The sequence below is a fragment of the Diospyros lotus genome, chromosome 1 (assembly GCF_014633365.1).
Source record: "Diospyros lotus cultivar Yz01 chromosome 1, ASM1463336v1, whole genome shotgun sequence".
Lineage (NCBI taxonomy): Eukaryota > Viridiplantae > Streptophyta > Magnoliopsida > Ericales > Ebenaceae > Diospyros > Diospyros lotus.
Window position 1 is genome coordinate 44,800,939 of NC_068338.1, and position 19,554 is coordinate 44,820,492.

General features: G+C 37.8%; 2 protein-coding genes across 2 annotated transcripts; both read right to left on the reverse strand.

Moving 5' to 3' along the window:
* Positions 1-342: 342 nt before the first annotated feature.
* On the reverse strand, positions 343-14,578 carry LOC127804869 (protein phosphatase 2C 57). Its single transcript, XM_052341935.1, has 11 exons — positions 14,149-14,578; positions 5,248-5,376; positions 5,000-5,102; positions 4,738-4,848; positions 3,223-3,302; positions 3,078-3,131; positions 1,580-1,696; positions 1,360-1,414; positions 1,255-1,287; positions 1,116-1,162; positions 343-633 (listed from the first exon to the last, which is right to left on the reverse strand). Exons 1-11 carry the CDS (start codon positions 14,463-14,465, stop codon positions 513-515), a joined length of 1,167 nt encoding a protein of 388 aa, XP_052197895.1. The 5' UTR covers positions 14,466-14,578; the 3' UTR covers positions 343-512.
* Positions 14,579-15,564: 986 nt separating this feature from the next.
* On the reverse strand, positions 15,565-18,686 carry LOC127795905 (protein PLASTID TRANSCRIPTIONALLY ACTIVE 7). The gene is made up of 4 exons (XM_052327884.1): positions 18,534-18,686; positions 18,297-18,353; positions 18,124-18,186; positions 15,565-16,058 (listed from the first exon to the last, which is right to left on the reverse strand). The coding sequence occupies exons 1-4, from the start codon at positions 18,621-18,623 to the stop codon at positions 15,729-15,731; spliced, it is 540 nt and encodes a 179-aa protein (XP_052183844.1). The 5' UTR covers positions 18,624-18,686; the 3' UTR covers positions 15,565-15,728.
* Between the last annotated feature and the right edge of the window lie 868 nt (positions 18,687-19,554).

Here is a 19,554-nt window from a genome sequence, read left to right on the forward strand (position 1 = left end):
GTCAAGAAAAGTACAGTACCATGGGCCAAATTATTGTTAATGCAATAATTTAATATCTGTGACTTACTATTAGATGAAAGCACAAAATAATGCAAGGAAGCAACGAATGTTACAAAATAATACAGGTTTATGTTACACGTTATTGCTGAAAACAGCAGTTTTCCTAGGCCCTGCCTAGGCGCCCTAGGCACTAGGCCCTAGTCTAGTGCCTGACTAGCGCCTAACGCGTTTTAGAACACTTATATCACATTTGTCTGCCTAACTAATATATATATATATCTCAATACATCTGTTTTCAATCAGCAAGAAATCATTCTTAGCAGTGAGCTATTCCCAACATCATGGCTGGTACAATACTTCTTAAGGAATGTAATTGACAATTACCTGAGATTTTTCTGGGACACATCAATAGAACAAGATGTGATACATGTATATTAACTACACAGATACAGATAGAAAATAGTTCCAAGTCTGTGAGGATTTATATACAAATTTAGTAGGCTTGAAACTCATCAAGAGAAAAAAGATGACATCCATATTCCTAATGACACAATACCTATGGTTGCAAAAGCTTGGCTGAGTTCGTAAACAATATTGTCTTTCTCCATGGGCAAACTCTCCCAACCTGTCCGCCTGGGAACAGTTTTAAGCCAACCAATCAAAGCACTTAACATCAGTATAATGGAAGTGCACCACTTTCTGAAAGCGTATATGACCAAAAAAAAAATATTCAACTTATTTGAATAATAGGTTGAGGGCTCAGGAATATAATGCTTTCTGATATGAAGCTTGTTTTGCCAAGCTTCTTATAAATGCTGTCTGCATAAATGGCATAAGCCCAGAAATCTAGACAATAATAGGTTCTTTTTAGTTTTGTAAATTTTCACTACACAAAGGGGGTATCATTATACCAAATTCCAACATTCTAAACTAAGGATCTCTGTAGTATTGAACTAAGTTGCATAAGACTGATTGATAAAAGTGGAAGAGAACTATACAGTAAATTTTAAATAAATAGTAGGGATCATTGTTGCAGTGAAAGGCCAATATAGTTAACTTGGTTTAGCTGTAGAAAGTAAAATATGATATTAAATGCCAAGCAAGCAAGACAATACCCCAAATCAGCAATTACAATGCTGACATTATCTTGTGAACGTTGGTCCTGTAATATATAAATTTAATTTTATCAGAACAGCAAAAGAATACAGGTATGGTTTAAAATTGCACAACAGAAAAATATCATGTATCAATTACCAGAGCTGCTCGTCCAAGTGCCTCACAAGCTAACTGAAATAAGACAATAGGAGTTAAAACATTTAGGATGAAACCAGTCCACAATTATGTGGGAAAAATCCTTGCCTGAACATCACCATGTTGCCGAAGTTGATTCCTAACGAAGTTAACTGCATCTGAGCTGGAAAGATAGTGAAGTTGATTACTTATACTTATACCCATATTGTGGCTTTCCAGAAAGAAGAGAAACTGGATAACTATAGTGCTAACTTAAGCTAATTTACTGTGTTTGTGTTTACAAGGCTCAAACAGGAATTAGTGGTCATAAAATTTATCTAATATGTACCTGTTCATGTAATCCCATAAGCCATCAGATGCCAATATTACAAATTCTGTATCTGAGCCCAAAGGTACTTGATAAATATCAGGGGTAGCAGTGACAAGGTCTCCACGAAATTGTATTCTAGCACAAAATAAAATGCATTTATTGTCAAACCAATCTGATGAACACCAAACTAACTAAGCTGGATTTAAAACTGCTTAAGCAAGCTAATCAACCTCCAAGTCATACAATTCATTATCATTTTGTGTTTGTGCCATATCTTGGATATGAGTTTCCACCTTCTAAGAATTTGAGTAGCAACTGCTATAAAGTTGGACATTCCTTGCATTGAGCTCATCAAGTATTTCCAGGGCACAGTACTTGTTCTAAATTTCTTATGATTATAAAAATTGACTTGTAGGAATCCAAGAAAAGGCATTGCCTGTGAAATTTAATACATGTGCATATATACATTTGCTTTCAACACAAGGAACAAAATCATCAACAAACATCATATCAAGCCTTTATCTCACTATTCACGGGATCAGCTTCATGAATTTTAGCTTGCTAGTCATTTCTCTCTCCGGCTTTCTCTTCTATAAGGCCTTTAAAACTCATATTATACTTGAGTGTTTCCCACCAAGTTCTTTTTTTGTCTCGCTCTTACCTTTTTTGCTTAATACTTGTTGCATCCTATCCACTCTCCTTCAAGGAGCCTCTATTGATCTTCTTCTCACATTAACAAACCATCTTAATTGTGTCACACGCACCTTATTTTCAATAGAAGCCACCTAGACCTTATTTTGAATAACCTCGTTTCTAATTTTATTTTTTCTTGTATGGTTTCACATCCATCTTAACATCCTCATATACACATATTGGTGATTTAATGCCCAACATTCTGTGCTATACAACCAAGCCAATCTTATAGTTGTCCTATAAAATTTTGCTTTTACCTTTAACAAAATCTTACTGTTACATAAAATGTCATATGCACTTTTTCATTTTACCCATCCTACCTTAATTCTATGGGTAACACCCTCATTAATCTTCCTATCTTTTAGGATGATTGATCCTAAATAATTGTTTCAAATTATTTATGAAAAATTACTTATAGTAGAACTCAAGTTTCATCCTTGTCTACCAATAATTGCAATCATAAAGATTCCTGGAAAAGATTTAAAGGACTCATAAAGCAGTGCAAATGCACATCCTTAACTGCCCAAGGCAATTAGACTAAACTACATGAGAATGTCTTTTCTTCTAGAAATTATGTCATAAAATGGTTGATATTTGGCCTATAGGGATACAGCTGATTAATAAAATACCAGGCCAAGATTGTCCCTCCAAAATCCCTTTCTCTTTGATTTTTTTATCGATTTTATTTTATTAATTTAAGGACCCGTTTGTGTTTGATATGAAACCTTTTTTTTTTGGGCAGTCCCTGGGAAATGGTCATCTTGTCTTACAGGATAGCAAGAGGAAACTTAAATAAATGTTGAAAATGTATTATAAAACCTACCGAGAAACAAATTTTTCTGACCATCTCCCTTCCTCGATCCCCTTCTGCATCATCCTTTTCTTGTGAAAATCAGCCAAAGATCATGAGGATTGTATATGGTATTCGAGCCTATATTCATTTTAGTTTGAAAAGAAGATGAACATACTCATTTTTTTTTGTCTTGAATCGCATGTCACCAAATGCACGTGATACTGCAATGTCTCCACAAATTCTTCCATTGACAATCTGTAGACAGTGCACGGAAGAACAATCATCACTGTAAGTGGACAAGAGTATTAATGCAACTCAGAACAGCAAGGACATTTCATATAAAAGTAAAACAAACTTTTGAATGCCTCAGAAATAAAATAAGCACATTTTCACCATGAAAATGTTCAAGGTAAAATATCCTTAGAAAACACAAGTAGTCAGATTGATGCAACATCAATCATATTCTACACAAACACTAGTGAGACATTAGATATACAAACCCAAAGATACTGATTTGAAAACGGTATATAAAGCCAAAAACATCCCATTGAAAAATTAATCAATACAGATACACCCGAGGAGGAAACCTGAGTAATTAACACATGCACATATCAGAACTAAAACTTAGTATCAAATATAAAAACAAGCAACAAAAATCACATCCATGCTTTTACCCAAAACTATAACTAGAACAAAAAATAGCACATAGCGAAATTTGCTTTTAGTGTAATTGCAGTTGAAGCATTTGGTTCTTTGCACGAGGTCCACAAACCCCACAAGTGTAGGGCCTCTAGGTGTATCCACATTAGGTAGTCTCACAACTTAGAAAGTTCCCAATGTAAAACCCTACCTAAATTTCCCTCGGAATGGTTTTTCCTTGACTTGGCCAGATTTGACAAGGGATGTGTATATATAAATCTATGGATGGAAACAATATGGAGTATTTCTCATATATATATATATATATGAGAAATTAGAGTGAACACCTTCTATAATAACAACTATCAAACCTTAATCCCCATTATGTGCAGTGGACTACAAGAATTCTAAATTTGCAGTCATTTCTATCTATTGTCTTATCTTCTATAAAGCTGTTATAACTCATATCATACCTAAAGTTGCCCACCAAGTTTTTCTTGGTCTTCCTCTCCCTCTTTTCCTAAATACTTATTCTATATGTCTAATAAAATGCCAAGTGTGTGCACACGTGTGCGCGCGCGTTTGGAAGTCCCAGGCAAAAGGCAGAAGGTCCGGAAGAGAGAATTGAGTGATTTATCTCCTGAACAGATGTGACGGAAGAGGGAATTACACCATCATTAGGCATGCAACAGACAGAAGTTTACTAAAGGTAGGAGTTAATCATGCAGTTAGACTTTACATCCCCCATCAGTATGTCTATGAGAAACATGACAGAAGCTTCAGTGCTAGGAGCTGTGATCTGGTAGTCTGTGTTCCCTCAATGAACTGCCCTAATTCCTAAACAGATGCATTCATGGCTTTTCAACAATATTAGATTCACAATTTGAATAGATCTGGCATTAAAAGTATCTTTTCTCTAGTGTTCATATGTGATTATGATCAGAAGTTAATTATCATTTGGCCAGTCAATATATCTGCCTATTTCTTCTGGAAAATAAAACAAATACAACCAAAGAAAATAAAAGAGAAATTTAGAACAGAAAAGACACACCCATCCACCTGCTTCTCTAATCCGCCTGATTTCTTGAAGTGAAACTCTATTGCTTCCATAGGGTCGATGAGGATTGGTGAGTATTTCTGCTTTTCCAGAGCGGGACATAACCTGCAGCAACAAGCACCAAGAGAGAGATCATTTAATCCAAAAGGAGGGGAAAAAAAAAAGTTGTCTTACTGGAGTTATGGGAATACTGAGTTCTTTATAATCAATATGAATAAGTTATGAGCATTTCATATTGAAAAGTTTGGTTATATACCAGAGATGAGTCGCCAATGTGTGCGATGAAGAGTGTCTCATTTCCGATAAACATAACAGTAGCAGTAGAACCTGATTCGACTTCCTCTCCACTCTCTTCAAGCCTTTACAAAATGAAACAGCATCTAAACCTTCAATGCAATCATTTAAAATATAACATCATATATAATTTGAGACTATACGTGCATTAATACTTTTCCTAAGGAAAGGTGAATTGTCACTAAGAAGTGAAAGCATACAATGGCTTACCAATTTACCAATTTTGTGTCAGTGTTTTCAAAAGCCTCTTGTAGTGCTGTTCTAATGTTGTTGAAATCCTTTCCACTTAACAGCAAGCCACCTTGTAAAGCTATAACACACTCTTTGTATAGCTCATCCCTGCGGTCAACATATAAGCCGCATGATTTGAAGAACAAAATAAATCAATATAGTTTAAGTTAGTCTTATTTTCCAAAGGTGGTTTAGTTTAAAAAGTGGAGATCATTGACTATCATTAAAAGAAAATGAAATCAAATTTGAACACAAATCAAGACGTGGTTTCATAGCAAAGAAACAAGATGATAGATTCTAAGTCAGCAGAACATTAAAAGCGCACACACGCACACGCACACAAACAACACACAAGAACAAAATAGCTAGTTCATGAATCAATCGAAGCAACACCTAACCAGTTTGGCTTCCCATTTTTAACTGTCAAAGGGACCTTATTGAGGGTGTTTGGCTTACCAGTTTGACCGCTTATAAGCTATTCATTTAGCTTGTAAGCTGTCAAACTTATTTTGTTAAGTGTTTAGCAAACATTCAAGAGCTTAAACGCTTTTAAGCTTAAAAACTTCTCCACTAGGGTTTTGGAAAAGTTCCTACCCCCAACTTTTCCAAAAATGTTGTGGAGAGTTTATTGCATTGACCAACAAAATTCCATTTTACTCTCTGTTGTTGTCTGGATACAACAATGAATTTAGTTGACTGGAAATGTTGTCGTCAAGCTGCTTGAATTTGCAAAAATAAGAGAACAATTAGAAGGCGCGAGGAGGTCCCCGTGCAAACACTCCAATGCTTAAGTAAGACACTGAATATGATGAGATAAACTGTATTGAAATTAGTATCAGAGACGTTCGTCCTTTTTCAGGAATGAATGTCTGCTTATTTATATAGAAATATGGAGTGATCTAAAGTGTAACAAAATTAGGATTCTTGTAGATAACGCTTATCTTGATTAATTCTAATATGGATGAGACTAGATCTGTTATTGTTGGCAGTTTGATTTATTAGTTGATTTAATTTATCAATTGATTTATTTCATTAATGTTTTGACTTGTTATAATCTAGTAGGGGTCCTAATTTATAGGAGAGTAATCAACTCTTATACATTAGGAGAATTGTTAGGAGGTTGAATAGTCTTAGAATTCTTCAAGGATTATGAGTGTGTATTATAAGTAAGATTGTATTCATTAGTTTTGTGATATGAAAGATTAATTCTTATTCTTTCACATGGTCTCAGAGCTAGTTGTCTAGGGTTTTATTTTTACGCTATTTGGCCTTCAACCGCCCAGCCATAGCCGCCTCTTCCCATCATTGTTGATCGGCCGCTCTCTCTATTTCCATCTTCAGCCTTGATTGTTGCGCCGTTCTCTTCCGCTGCCACCAAATCTGAAGCATCAATTGCTGCCTCCAGCCAACCCTATCTTCAGCCTTGATTGTTGCTTCCTTGTTCATCCACTCGGCCTTAATTGCCTCCCCTATCTTCAGCCGTGATTGCTGCAAGTTGTCTCTAGCAAAGGAATGGCAGAAAACTTAGATTCCAGCAGGAACAGTGGAGAAGCAGCCACTGAAAATTATGTAGCATGTGTTAGTTCGAGTGTTGGTACCGGTTTTGGGGCAGAAGTAAGTGAGCTTCCTGGAATGCTACTACCCTATCGATTGGATGGTAAAAACTACCTCCAATGGGGGCAACTGGTTCAAACTTTTCTCAAAGGTAGAGGAAAACTCAGCCATCTTACTTCTCTTCCTCCGACAGTAACTGATCCCAATTTCTAGGTATAGGATATAGAGGATTCTCTTATTATGTCGTGAGTATGAAATGCCATGCAACCTGATATAAGTAGGAATTATATGTTTCTAAGTACTGTTTTGGAAATTTGGGAAGTAGCTAATCAAACCTACTCTAAAGTGCAAGATGCATCAGTTATATATGAAGTTAAAACCAAGATAAGTAATACTAAACAAGGGGGGATGACTGTTACGAAGTACTACAATAGCATGAATGGTTTGTGGTTAGAATTGGATCAACACCAAAAAATTAAGATGGTGTGCAATGCTGATGCTGCAACCCTTAATAAGATCATGGAAAGGGATAGAATTGTTGAATTTTTGGCTGGCCTTAACTCGATTTTTTATCAAGTAAGGGTGCAGATTCTTGGCCGAGAGAAATTGCCCTCACTCAATGAGGTATTTGCAATGATAAGAAGTGAGGAAAACAGGCGGGCAGTGATGCTGCAAGGGGCATTCACTGATGGATCAGCTTTAGTGTCAAACAAAGGAGAAGGATCAAGACAAAGAGGAGGAAAATCAGGGGCACAAGGGCGGCCTAACAACAAAGAGGGACTTTGGTGTACATATTGCAAGAAACCTCGACATACCCGAGATAATTGCTTCAAGCTCCACGGAAAGGAAGCACTCCTAAGCAAAATGGGAGGATTCCCAAGCACAGCTACTCGGCCTAGCACTCAATCCTATCTATCACACAAGGGATAAGAAGAGGATGGAACTATGGAAAAGCTGGAGGAAAATTTTAGTTCAGATCTCACTCTTCTCAAGAGCGAGGAAATCAACAAACTAAAATCTTTTTTGAAGACCATACAAGATGATGGCAGCTACTCCTTGGCTCATCAAGACTCTTCCGGTAAGCCCTCAGGTAAGTTTGCTTATTCTGTAATTTTTCCAGCATCAAACACTGATAGGAATGATACTTGGATCTTGGATTCCGGAGCTACAGACCATATGACACCTAACTCCCATGTGTTTACTACCTATCAACCCCTTAAGACCACAAAACAAATCTGCATTGCTGATGGAAAAACAGTCCTTATAATTGGACATGGCAGTGTTTATCTAAGCCCAAACATAACCCTTAACCATGTTCTTCATGTGCCCCAATTATCAACCAACCTCCTCTCTATCTCTCAACTCACAAGAAACCTACACTGCTATGCTGTTTTTTCTACTAATGTGTGTGAGTTTCAGGCAATGAAAACCGGGAGGAGGATTGGGGTTGCTAGGGAAACAAATGGGCTGTATTGCTTGACAAAGAAAGTAGCAAAGAACCAGCAACCAGTGGCTTGCTCCTCCCAAATTACAGCCAACTATCACCAAATCTGGCTGCATCACTACCGGTTGGGTCACCCACCATTTTCTTTATTGAAATCTATGTTTCCTACTTTATTTCTTTCTTTAGATCCTAGTACTCTTCATTGTGATGTATGTGTTATATCCAAACAACATTGTGTGTCTTACCCAATTAGCAATAAACTCCATTCTATTCCATTTGCATTAATTCATTCTGATGTATAGGGTCCTTGCAAAATTCCTACTTATTCTGGGGCACGTTAGTTTCTCTCATTTATTGATGATTGTACTCGGATGACGTGGGTTTTTTTGCTAAAAGACAAAGCAGACATCCAAACAGTCTTACCAAGCTTCTGTAAAATGATAATGACTCAATTTGGAACTCCCATAAAGAAATTTCGAACCGATAATGCTCGAGATTATTTTTAACTTTTATATGAACCATTTTTTCCTACAAAAAGGGATTGTCCATGAAACTTTTTGTGTGGATACTCCACAACCAAATGGAGTAACTGAAAGGAAGATGAGACATCTCCTTAATATAGCTCGAGCATTGCTCACCATCATACCGTTCCTAAAATCTTTTGGGGGGAGGCTATTCTTACGGCCACATTTCTTATTAACCGCATGAATACCAACGTTCTAAACCAACAAAGTCCTCTTTCTTGCCTCACTACTCACTTTCCTGACTCTAATTTCCACACCACTCTTCCTCTTAGAGTATTTGGGTGTGTTTCCTTCGTTCATATTTCCAAATCCTCTCGGGATAAGCTTGATCTAAGAGTTGTGAAGTGTGTCTTTCTTGGGTATTCCCCCACACAAAAAGGATATAAATGCTATCATCCTCCCACTCGTAAGCTCTATGTCTCTAAAGATGTCACATTTGTCAAGACTACTCCATTCTTTGGATCTACCCAAGCTGGTCACCAGGGGGAGACTTCCTATGGTGACCCGAGTGACATCTTATTTCCTCTACCATCTTCCCAATCCACTCTTCAGCTTAATGTTGACCCTCATTCGGTCTCCAGTCAGCCTAGTCATGCCTCTAATCCTGACCCTACAACTAGTCCATCTCCCTAGCACTCAAACAGCCTTAACCATGGTGATGATTAGGCCAAATTTGATGAGCAAGATGAGCAAGAAGCCTTCCAGCAGCTGCAAGGAAGATACAAAGGGTCTCCCTATGTATATAAACGAAAACAGCCAAGCCTAAAAGACCAGCAAGCTCCAAACTACTCTCCCATTCAAAGCCGGGATCACATGCAGACAATACCTCCAGCCTTTATCGACCAAATCCTTGATGATATCGACCTTCCCATAGCTCTTAGGAAGGGAGTTAGAAGCTGCACCAACCAACACCTAATGGCCAATTACCTATCCTATCATCGCCTCTCCCAAAACCATAAAAGCTTCCTAACATCTCTAGATTCAATTATCATTCCAAAATTAGTAACTGAGGCTCTAAAAAATCAGAACTGGAAGCTTGATATACTTGAGGAAATGAGGGCTTTAAAAAGGAACCATACATGGGATATTGTGGACAGACCTAAGGGAGTTAATCCAATGGGGTGTAGATGGGTTTTTAATGTCAAGTATAAGGCCGATGGGACACTTGAGAGGTATAAGGCAAGGCTGGTAGCTAAAGGCTACACTCAATTATATGGGATTGACTACCTAGAGACATTTGCACCAGTGGCAAAGATGACCACAGTTCATATTCTCCTGTCATTGGCAACCTCATTTGGGTGGAATCTACAACAACTAGATGTTAAAAATGTGTTTCTCCATGGAGATTTAGAAGAGGAAGTGCTTATGGATTTACCACCAGGATTTCATGAGGGACTCAATGGGAAGGAATGTCGGCTAAATAATGCTTTATATGGGCTCAAACATTCCCCTAGGGTTTGGTTTGGGCGGTTATCTAAAGCAACGCATAATATCGGTTACAGTCAAAGCAGGGAGGACCATACCTTATTCATCAAGCACTCGATAGGAGGAAAGGTTACTGTGCTACTGGTATATGTGGATAACATGATAGTAACAGGCAATGATGAAGGAGAACAGACAAAGCTTAAAGAAAGGCTAGCTAAGGAATTTGAAATCAAAGACCTGGGTGTGCTCAAGTATTTTTTAGGAATTGAAGTAGCTTATTCTAAGGCAGGTATTTTTCTCTCTCAAAGGAAATATGTGCTTGATTTATTGGCTGAAACAGGATTGATTAGAGGAAAAGGGGCAAAAATTCCTATTGAACCTAACTGCAAGTGATGGAACAACCTACTAGCAAGTCTATAGACAACTAGTTGGAAGATTGATATATCTCTCTCACACAAGACCAAATATTGCCTTTCTTGTCAACTGGTAAGTCAATTCATGCACAGCCTAACCGAGGAGCATATGCTAGCGGTTAGAAAAAACTTGTGTTATCTCAAGGCTACTCCAGGTAAAGGGATCCTATTTAAAGCAGGAAATAAATTGAACATTCAAGGTTTTTCAGATGCAAATTATGCAAGGTCCATGACTGATAGAAGATTTACAAGTGGCTACTGTGTATTCCTAGGAGGGAATCTGGTGTCCTGGAGAAGCAAGAAGCAAAGTGTTGTGGCAAGATCAAGTGCAAAGGCAGAATTTAAGGCTATGGCCCTTGCTCTATGTGAAATTCTATGGCTACGAATTGTTCTTAATGATCTAAGAATTTCAGTCCAAGACACAGTTAAGTTGTGGTGTGATAACTAGTCAGTAATCAGTATAACACATAATCCGGTCCAACATGACCGAACTAAGCATGTTGAGATAGATAAGCACTTCATAAAAGAGAAGTTGGAAGTTGGACTCATTCACCTGCCATATGTTCCATCAAAGGAATAGGTTGTTGAGATAGACAGGCACTTCATAAAAGGGTTGCCAGCAAAAAGACTTGAAGATCTAGTATTCAAGCTAGGAATGTGGGACATCCATTCTCCAGCTTGAGATGGAGTGTTGGCGGTTTGATTTATTAGTTGATTTAATTTATCAATTAATTTATTTCATTAATGTTTTGAGTTGTTATAATCTAGTAGGGGTCCTAATTTATAGGAGAGTAATCAACTCCTATACATTTAGGAGAATTGTTAGGAGGTTGAATTGTCTTAGAATTCTTCAAGGATTAGGAGTGTGTGTTATAAGTAAGATTGTATTCATTAGTTTTGTGATATGAAAGATTAATTCTTATTCTTTCGTAGTTATAGATGACATCTATTTTTTATAAATGATGTTTATCTTAATTAATCCTAGTCTGGCTGAGACTAAGATTGTTATGGATGATGTCTATCTTTTTTAGATGATGTTTATCTCAATATTTCAAAATCAAAATTTTTTATAGATAATTGATTATCTTCCTGGAGAAATTTTTGGATGTTGGAGTTATTTTGTTTGCACGTTTGTGTGGGACCTAGGGCTGGCAATGAGCCGAGCTACTCGTAAGCTGGCTCAAAACTCGACTCGAAAATTGGCTCAATAAGCTAGCTCATGATACAAATAAGCCAAGTTTGAGCTCAAATATTTGGTTCATTTAGTAAATGAGCCGAGCTTGAGCTACCATTAGCTTGACTCATTTGGCTCACGAACCAGCTCGATATACTTATATATATATATTAATTTTATAAATTTATTAAATAAAAAAATAATTATTACTTAATACTCAATAATATAAATATATACTTAATAATTTTATAAATATATTATTTAAATATATATATTATATATACCGCATATATTATTTAAATATATATATACATAAAAGTAAAGTAATAGTCAATTTCGAGCCAAGCCGAACCGAGCCAGCTCGTAGTCATCATCGAGCCGAGCTCGAGCTAAAAAAATAAGCTCATATCGAGCTCGAGCCGAGCTATGAGCCAACCTAAAATCAATCGAGCTGAGCTCGAGCTGGGCCAAGCTCGGCTCAGCTTGGCTTATTGCCATCCCTAGACCCCCCTGCGTATGGAAAATTTATGCCTTTCGGCCCAAAATATCGTTTTGGGCTCTTGGGCTTTTAATGGCCTTTGCTTATGACACAACACCCTCAAACAAATTACATAATTCCAACCATACCCCCATGTTCATCCTCTGTCTTCACTATCGCCGCCGCCGCCAGACCCATCTCCGGCTGCCATCGTCGTCCGTCGCCATCACCATCACCATCACCGTCGCCTCTCGCCATTGCCCCAACCCCAGCCGTTCGCCTCTCACCGTCGCCCAACCCCAGCCTCTCGTCGTCACCGTCGCCCTGTCGCCTCCTCCGTTCTGTGTATATATATATATTACGTATATACATATATATATATTTTAATGTATATTAAATTAATATTTTTATTAAAAATAATAATTTTATTAATTTTATTTACATTATTCAACACCATGTCTAGTTTGGTCTTTTCATCAAGTTTTTATAACTTATCAACTCTTTCAAACTAAACACATAACTATTAACTGATAGCTTAAAAGTACATTTATTAAAACACATTATCACCTTCAATGCTACCCAACTTTTAAGTTTTATACAACTTAAAATCTAGATAGCTTAAAAGCTATGAAAAAAAAGGGTAAGCCAAACACCCCCTTAATTTTTGTTACTTGGAAGAACTTAGGTAGTTTATAAGCTCTTCCATTAGCAATTTTTAAAGGAAAATGCTACTTATACAAACAACTGGGTTACCAAGAGGATAATCGAAGGCGTCAAATAACAAAATTGCCCTCACCCAATTTGCAGATTCACCACCCCCGCCCTTGTCCACCTCCTCTCTCCTCTGCCATGGTCGTCTCCAGCAAGCTCCGCCTTGCCTCGTTGACGCATCCTCTCGTTGCCTCGCTGCAGCGCCTCAGGCGATCGCCGCTGCATCCTACCATTACCCCGCTGCAGTGCCTCAAGCTGACCACCACTACACCATCTCATTGCCTCGCCGTTGCTGCCTCTGGATGAAGCCCGGGCAATGAAGTCCGATTCGGTCATCAGGCCTATCATCCCGTTGGTACAAGTAGCACGTTTTTTTTTTAAAAGCTACTACTACACCCTAAATTGTATGGAAAAAACTCCATTTGACCAAGTAAAAAGACTAAAATACCCTTGGAAAATAAGCCAAAAACCATGTTATCATGGAAATATAAAAGGACCATGCTACTTGTACAGATAGGATGACAGGCCTAATAACCAAATCGGACTTCATTCGATGATGAAGTCCGGACTTCATCCAAAGACGACAACGATGAGATGGTGCAGCGGCGGTCGGCGTGAGGCGTTGTGGCGAGGCTATAGCAGGATGCAGTGGTGATCACGTGAGGCGCTGCAATGGGGTGACAGCAGGATGCAACGGTGGTCGCGCGAGACGCTGCAACATGGCGATAAGAGGATGCATCAACGATCGACAAGGCGAGGTGAAACTTGCTAGAGGCGGCCATGGCAAAGGAGAGAAGAGGCGGCCAAGGGCAAGGGTGGTGAATTTGCAAATTGGGTGAGGGTATTTTTGTCATTTGGCGTCTTCGGTCATCCTCTCGATAACCCAGTTATTTGTACAAGTAGCATTTTTCAATATAAAATTAAGGACAACTTCACACAACCAAACAATCAAACATAAAGACCACCACATCAACGAATATACACAGCCATAAACATTACCAGGCACTAAACTCATAGAGATCATGGAAACATGAAACTAAGCACAACTTGCCACAAGCAAACAATCAAACACAAGAGCGGCATACAAACTAAAATAGGCATCTACAAAGTCCAACAAGCTCATAATTCATAGTTACTCAAAATCACGGTCACAGAACCTTAGAAACTTGGCGGAAGAGAACCCCGCGTGTCCATCAAAAACAGCAGCATAGGAGAAACCATCGAGATCGCCGGACCGGACCACAACAACATCATCTTCCATCTCTTCACGGGGACCCTGCAACCGGGTCGAACCGAACCGGACGCCTTGAACGCCGGCCGACAGAGACGACGGCGCGTCTATGGCAATTGCAGAGCAACATCGAATTCCCCTTCCCTTCACGGCTACGCTCTTCTTGGCGGTGGGTTTGTGGGCAGAGTTCCAGGGCGTGCTGTTTAGGAGGAGTCTCCGCAAATGAGGACTTGATAGAGCCATGAAGTGATGGTGTTCTTGAGATGGGAAAGATTCAGAAGTGGAGAGACCCGGCAGAGAGAGAAGATTGGTTTTTGGGATTTGGAGCTGGTTTTGTGGAGGATAAGAGAGGTGGAAGCCTCACCTCTTACCTGGTTTTTAACGGATTAGATTCCCAGCTACCTGGCCGAAAATTTTTGTGGGTCCACAGTGGGAGTGGGTTGATTGACGCCCAAACAAACTCTAATATCGACTGACTTGTCCGACTAGATCAAAAGTCAACTTCGCCCTTTTTGTATTTTAGAAATGATTCAGTTGTTTCATCATTTACAAAGTACAAAAAGGCTAAAAGTGACTTCCTCATTTGTAGTTCACAAATGGACGATGATACATAAAGCCGTAGAATTTGGGCGTTTGAATTTTGGGGAGGGATGAATGTCTGTCGGGTGATTAAAATGTCTACCTTTCATATGTTTAATTATTACCCTTCAAAGTTAGAAGCAAGGTGGAGGACTAACTGGTAGTGTTGTGGTAAACCAACCAACCACGTGGTTTCAATAATATCTATATCTTTTGTGAATAAAGTTTAAATTCTTTTGAAACTGATCTCATTTATATATATATATACATATATATTATAGTCGTTTAAATATCTTGAAGAAGAGTAGTGAGATCATACATAAATTTTCATGCATTTGTCTGCCAACACATGGATTATAAATTATTATGTATGCCAATAACTTTATCCTAACAGAAATAAAAAAAAGTACTTTTTAAGTTGTGTTGTTACTAATATTATCATTTTCTTTAAGTTCTGCTCACCTTGTCAATCAAACTATCATTAGTTTAGCATGGCATGATAAAAGTTATTATTGAAAATCATTTTTTATTTTATGTAATTCAGATGAAAAATACATAATTCTTAGGTAGTTCGAAAATTTACTTAGATTTTCGGCTCAAGTTGTAAACATGATGAACGGACATGATTGCGTGCATTTCATCTCATGCATCAATTTTAACTTGGGAGCACAGTCAGTGCATCGACAACCATCACTTCAACCGCCGGGTATAGAGGTGGGCCATAGACCGCCTCAACCATATACTGGAGACTTCATCGTCGCCATGTAGAATGGACTGAAACTATAATAAGCTATCATCGAAGTTCTGATGAGTCATAGCTACTCCTATGGAATGGAGAATGACAAATTCAAAAATCAAGACTGGAACAAAAATACTTGTGGAGAGTGACAGAGTTCTATCCCCAGCTGATACAAATTTTACACATCTTCAAAGTTCTTCACGGAGATATGCGGGACCTGGCTTGAAAGGGTCAGATTCCATGTATGCCTCAGGCCGATAAACTCCAGCATCATTCATCCGATTACTTAGGACATGAAGGATCGCTTTCTTTGCGCCATACTCGTCGCGATTATTCTCAACGTACTGCTTGGCCTCCGCAGCAACCTCATTCACAAAATCAAACCGGTTATCCTCCGACAGCAACAATCTCTCAATGTCCATCGTCAAAAGCTTTCCCCCTTCTCTTATTTTTCTCACCTGCTCCTCAAGGAAAGGAATTCTATCCAATTTGTACTGCAACGTGTCATCCCTCTTTGTCTGAAACAGAAAATTTCCTAGCATGAACTTGAGAAGTTCTCTTTATTTCTTCTTTTCCAAATCCAAAAATGCAAAAGCATTCAAACAAGTCAATAGAGGATATGAATTCACCATTTAATCCTAATTCCAGAGCATTGTCTGAAAAATAAACATGTTGCTCAGGCATTCCAAGTTGCAAATGTAATTTTCTAGAAAGTGTATGAAGACGATTATTAAATATACGTCAGAAATTATTTATCAAAATTCCTAAAAAATTTGAAAGATTTAAAATGAATTTATGCCACTTGTCACTTGTAATCCAATTTCATGGTCCTACACTTTCGTGAACCCCAATATATGTGTACCCAGTCTGCCAATATGCATCGACTAGAATCAGAGGATTAATAAGCAATTTAAATGACAAGAACAATAAGATATTTCCAGTATCCTAGTATCACATAAGTGGCGTCCTAGTGCACAAGGCTGCTCACTTTGCAAAAGTTGAGGGAGGGTCATTTCTATACACCATCTTACACTTACTTTGCATACAGGGTTTCATAATTCAAACCCAAGACCTTCTAGTCACAAACAAACAGCTTTACAGTTCCTACCAAGGCTTGCCCTCCATCCTTGCATCACATTTTATACACAATGTTTATGTCAATGACTCAATTGTTATACAAGAACCAAAGTCAGCAAGACACCATATTGTCATGAATGCAGTATAATGCCATTGTTATTGGGGTCAACTGCAAAGTAACAGGCACAAGTATCAACATCTCATATTGTCTGTAGATGTCCAGTAGGTTTGACAACGGTTCTACCATGAATACCCAGACGATACTGTGTCTAGACTCTCAATATGTAGTTAAGTTGTATCAAGACAACTATCCAGATGTCCCCTGCATCCAACAACTATGCACAAGAACAATAAAGTATCTCAGTCTACTACTTAATAGGTAAATAGCTTCTGCAAATGTTTTACTGACTCTTTTTGTTTTTCTGATGTAAGATTGAAGTCAACAAAAGAAGTAAATAGCTTCTATTTGAAGTGCTAGCTCTATAGTAACACTCATAAATAGAGCACGCTAACCAAAGGGATGAACATGCTCACTAATGTTTCCCTTATTCTCTGACTAAGATTCATTTAGCTGGTCATTCTTGAGCTAAAAATGCCTCAGTATTATGCAATAAATAATTCAAACCACATTATATTTCTCAAATCTCAATACAGTTTCTTTTTGGAAGCACGTTGTCACCTGATTACGATAACAAATTCCAATCAGTAGTAGGAATTTTTTAGATCGAGCATAGGTTTTTGTTCTCATCTCCTTTCTATACATGAGTGGTACCCTTGCTACCTTCATTATAGTACAACTAATTCACTTCTCAGTTTTTCTGTTTGGATTCCAACCTAAACATCAATCTTTTTAATAATAAATGAGCTTGTCTGACAGCAGATTTTCTCCATTTAAGTCAAGACTTCAGATAAGGGTGAGCCTTGGTAGCAATGCTAATGTTTGCTCATTTGTAACTGAAAGGTCAAAGCCTCGCAGGTTTGAGTTGTAAAAACACCCTCTTTGTAAATTAAGGGCAGGGGCTGCAAGGCTGCAAACAAAAACAAGCTTCTCTTGACCCTCACAAACCGGGGAGCCCCATGCATAGGTGATACCCTCTTTTTAGGTCAGGACAGTGGATGCACACATAGAAACGGTGCGTGTCAGATGAGCTCAAATAGACCCTGGGCACCTTTCCAACTTTATAACCATTTAAATTGCTAAGATGCACAAAATGATTGACTAACCATATGCATCTTTTGAACTTAATTCACAGATTCACCAGATGGTAAGTGAGGTTCTCTCAAGTGCCACTTCACCAAGTGAAGATATATATGGCACTAAACTTGATAATTAAATTATACACAGCGTGCTTAGACTTGGTGAATGCCAGGTTAAGTTTTCAAAGTAAAATACAACATAATGAAAGCAGATGATAACTTCTCGTTCATGAAATGATAACGTTCAAAATCATCATCACTTTGCTACAATCAGAAACAGCAAATTAAACAATTAGATTTCTTTCGTACCAATTTTCTCCGCCTCCAAACTCGCCGACCACCTCGAGCGTCATTTCGCGAGTTCGACGCATCCTGAGTAATTCAAAAGGCAAAAAAGAAAAAAGAAAAAAAAGGTATAATTTCGAGAAGTTTTGTGCATCTAAGAATAATAAAAATAGAAAAGAAAATTCAAAATTTGTCACCTGTGACCTGATAGAGAAGCTCAAGCGCAATGGATTCCCTGATTTCACCTCAATCCTCTGCGTCAAAGTAGGGAATACTTCAAATATGCTTTAAAATCTGAAACCAGTCATTTTCAATTGGTACTAAAAATAATCAAGAAATTGAGATTTGGCTGATTTCGAGACCGATATTTCAGTTTCTTTTGTCAACAATTTTCTCACGAACCAAACAAAGCGTTCAATAGATAGAGAAGTTACGGGTTGCGTCAAAGGCGACCAGCTGCCGAAGGCAGCAGATGATATAGCCATGGCCGTGTTCATTTCAAGCTCCGAGCTTATCCTCTGCATCCATCTAGCTTCACCCGAATAGCTTCATACTCGTTCGCGTAGAATAGCCCAAGGAATTGCAAACTACTACGGAAATGCCATTGTGGATCGACGCTTTCCTGTTCGGAGTTAAGTTGGGTCGGATCAACCCGCTCGACTCAAGTGATTGGATCCCACGGTTTGGTCAAATGGGGTCAGTTCAACATTCAGTTTTGTGGTGGCTTGTATGTTGTGCCGTAGTTTTATTGTATTATTTAATAAAAAAAAAGTTTTGACAAAGGTAGTTTTTGGTAATTGTTTAGTTAGTATTTTTTTAATAGTATACAAAATTTTGTGTTTAGTTTTATTTTTATAACATCGAACTTTATGGTTCTTTTTAATTTTATACTTGAATAAATTATCTTAAACTTCTTATAATTTAAATTACGAGACTTTTTTGTAATTTTAAAATATCTTTAAAAATCTTCATTATTAATTTTTCTAATTCAATAATCAAACATAAAAAAATAAGAAAATGGCAAACAAGTTGGTCGTTCCCAAAACCTTTATAATTATTTTTTACGACAAGTCGTGGAAAATCAATGTTGGAATGCATGTCTAGCTAAACCAATGATAGTGTTAAAAGCCCATCAATGTTTCTAACCAGAAAGAAAAATAGTGGTGCGATGGGTCCAATAATAGCCCAAATAATGATAATCCAACAGTATGTAGAGAAAGGGGAAGCCGAAAAGGGGTGAGGGAGAAGAAAAGGATTAAATTAATAATAAGGATTTTGCCCACCCATTACCCTTTCATTCCCCATTCCATTCATTTACAACCTAAATTTGTCATTGAAAACTTTTCTTTATTATGAATTCAAAAAATATAAAAATAACGTAACAAAATAAGTTATCTATTATTATTATTACGATAGAATTTATAGTTATCTCTTAACTCATTGTTCTCTCGTTAA

What these genes read in the sequence shown, in the direction of transcription:
- LOC127795905 (XM_052327884.1), bottom strand. Translation starts at nt 18,623, where the DNA reads ATGCAGAGGATAAGCTCGGAGCTTGAAATGAACACGGCCATGGCTATA. An exon ending in GCTTCTCTATCAGGTCACAG is followed by an intron (nt 18,187 to 18,296) that starts GTGACAAATTTT and finishes TGAATTACTCAG; the next exon opens with GATGCGTCGAACTCGCGAAA. An exon ending in TTTGGAGGCGGAGAAAATTG is followed by an intron (nt 16,059 to 18,123) that starts GTACGAAAGAAA and finishes TTTCTGTTTCAG; the next exon opens with ACAAAGAGGGATGACACGTT.
- LOC127804869 (XM_052341935.1), bottom strand. Translation starts at nt 14,465, where the DNA reads ATGGCTCTATCAAGTCCTCATTTGCGGAGACTCCTCCTAAACAGCACG. An exon ending in ACATTGGCGACTCATCTCTG is followed by an intron (nt 4,849 to 4,999) that starts GTATATAACCAA and finishes TTGTTGCTGCAG; the next exon opens with GTTATGTCCCGCTCTGGAAA. An exon ending in ATTGTAATTGCTGATTTGGG is followed by an intron (nt 634 to 1,115) that starts GTATTGTCTTGC and finishes AACTGTTCCCAG; the next exon opens with GCGGACAGGTTGGGAGAGTT.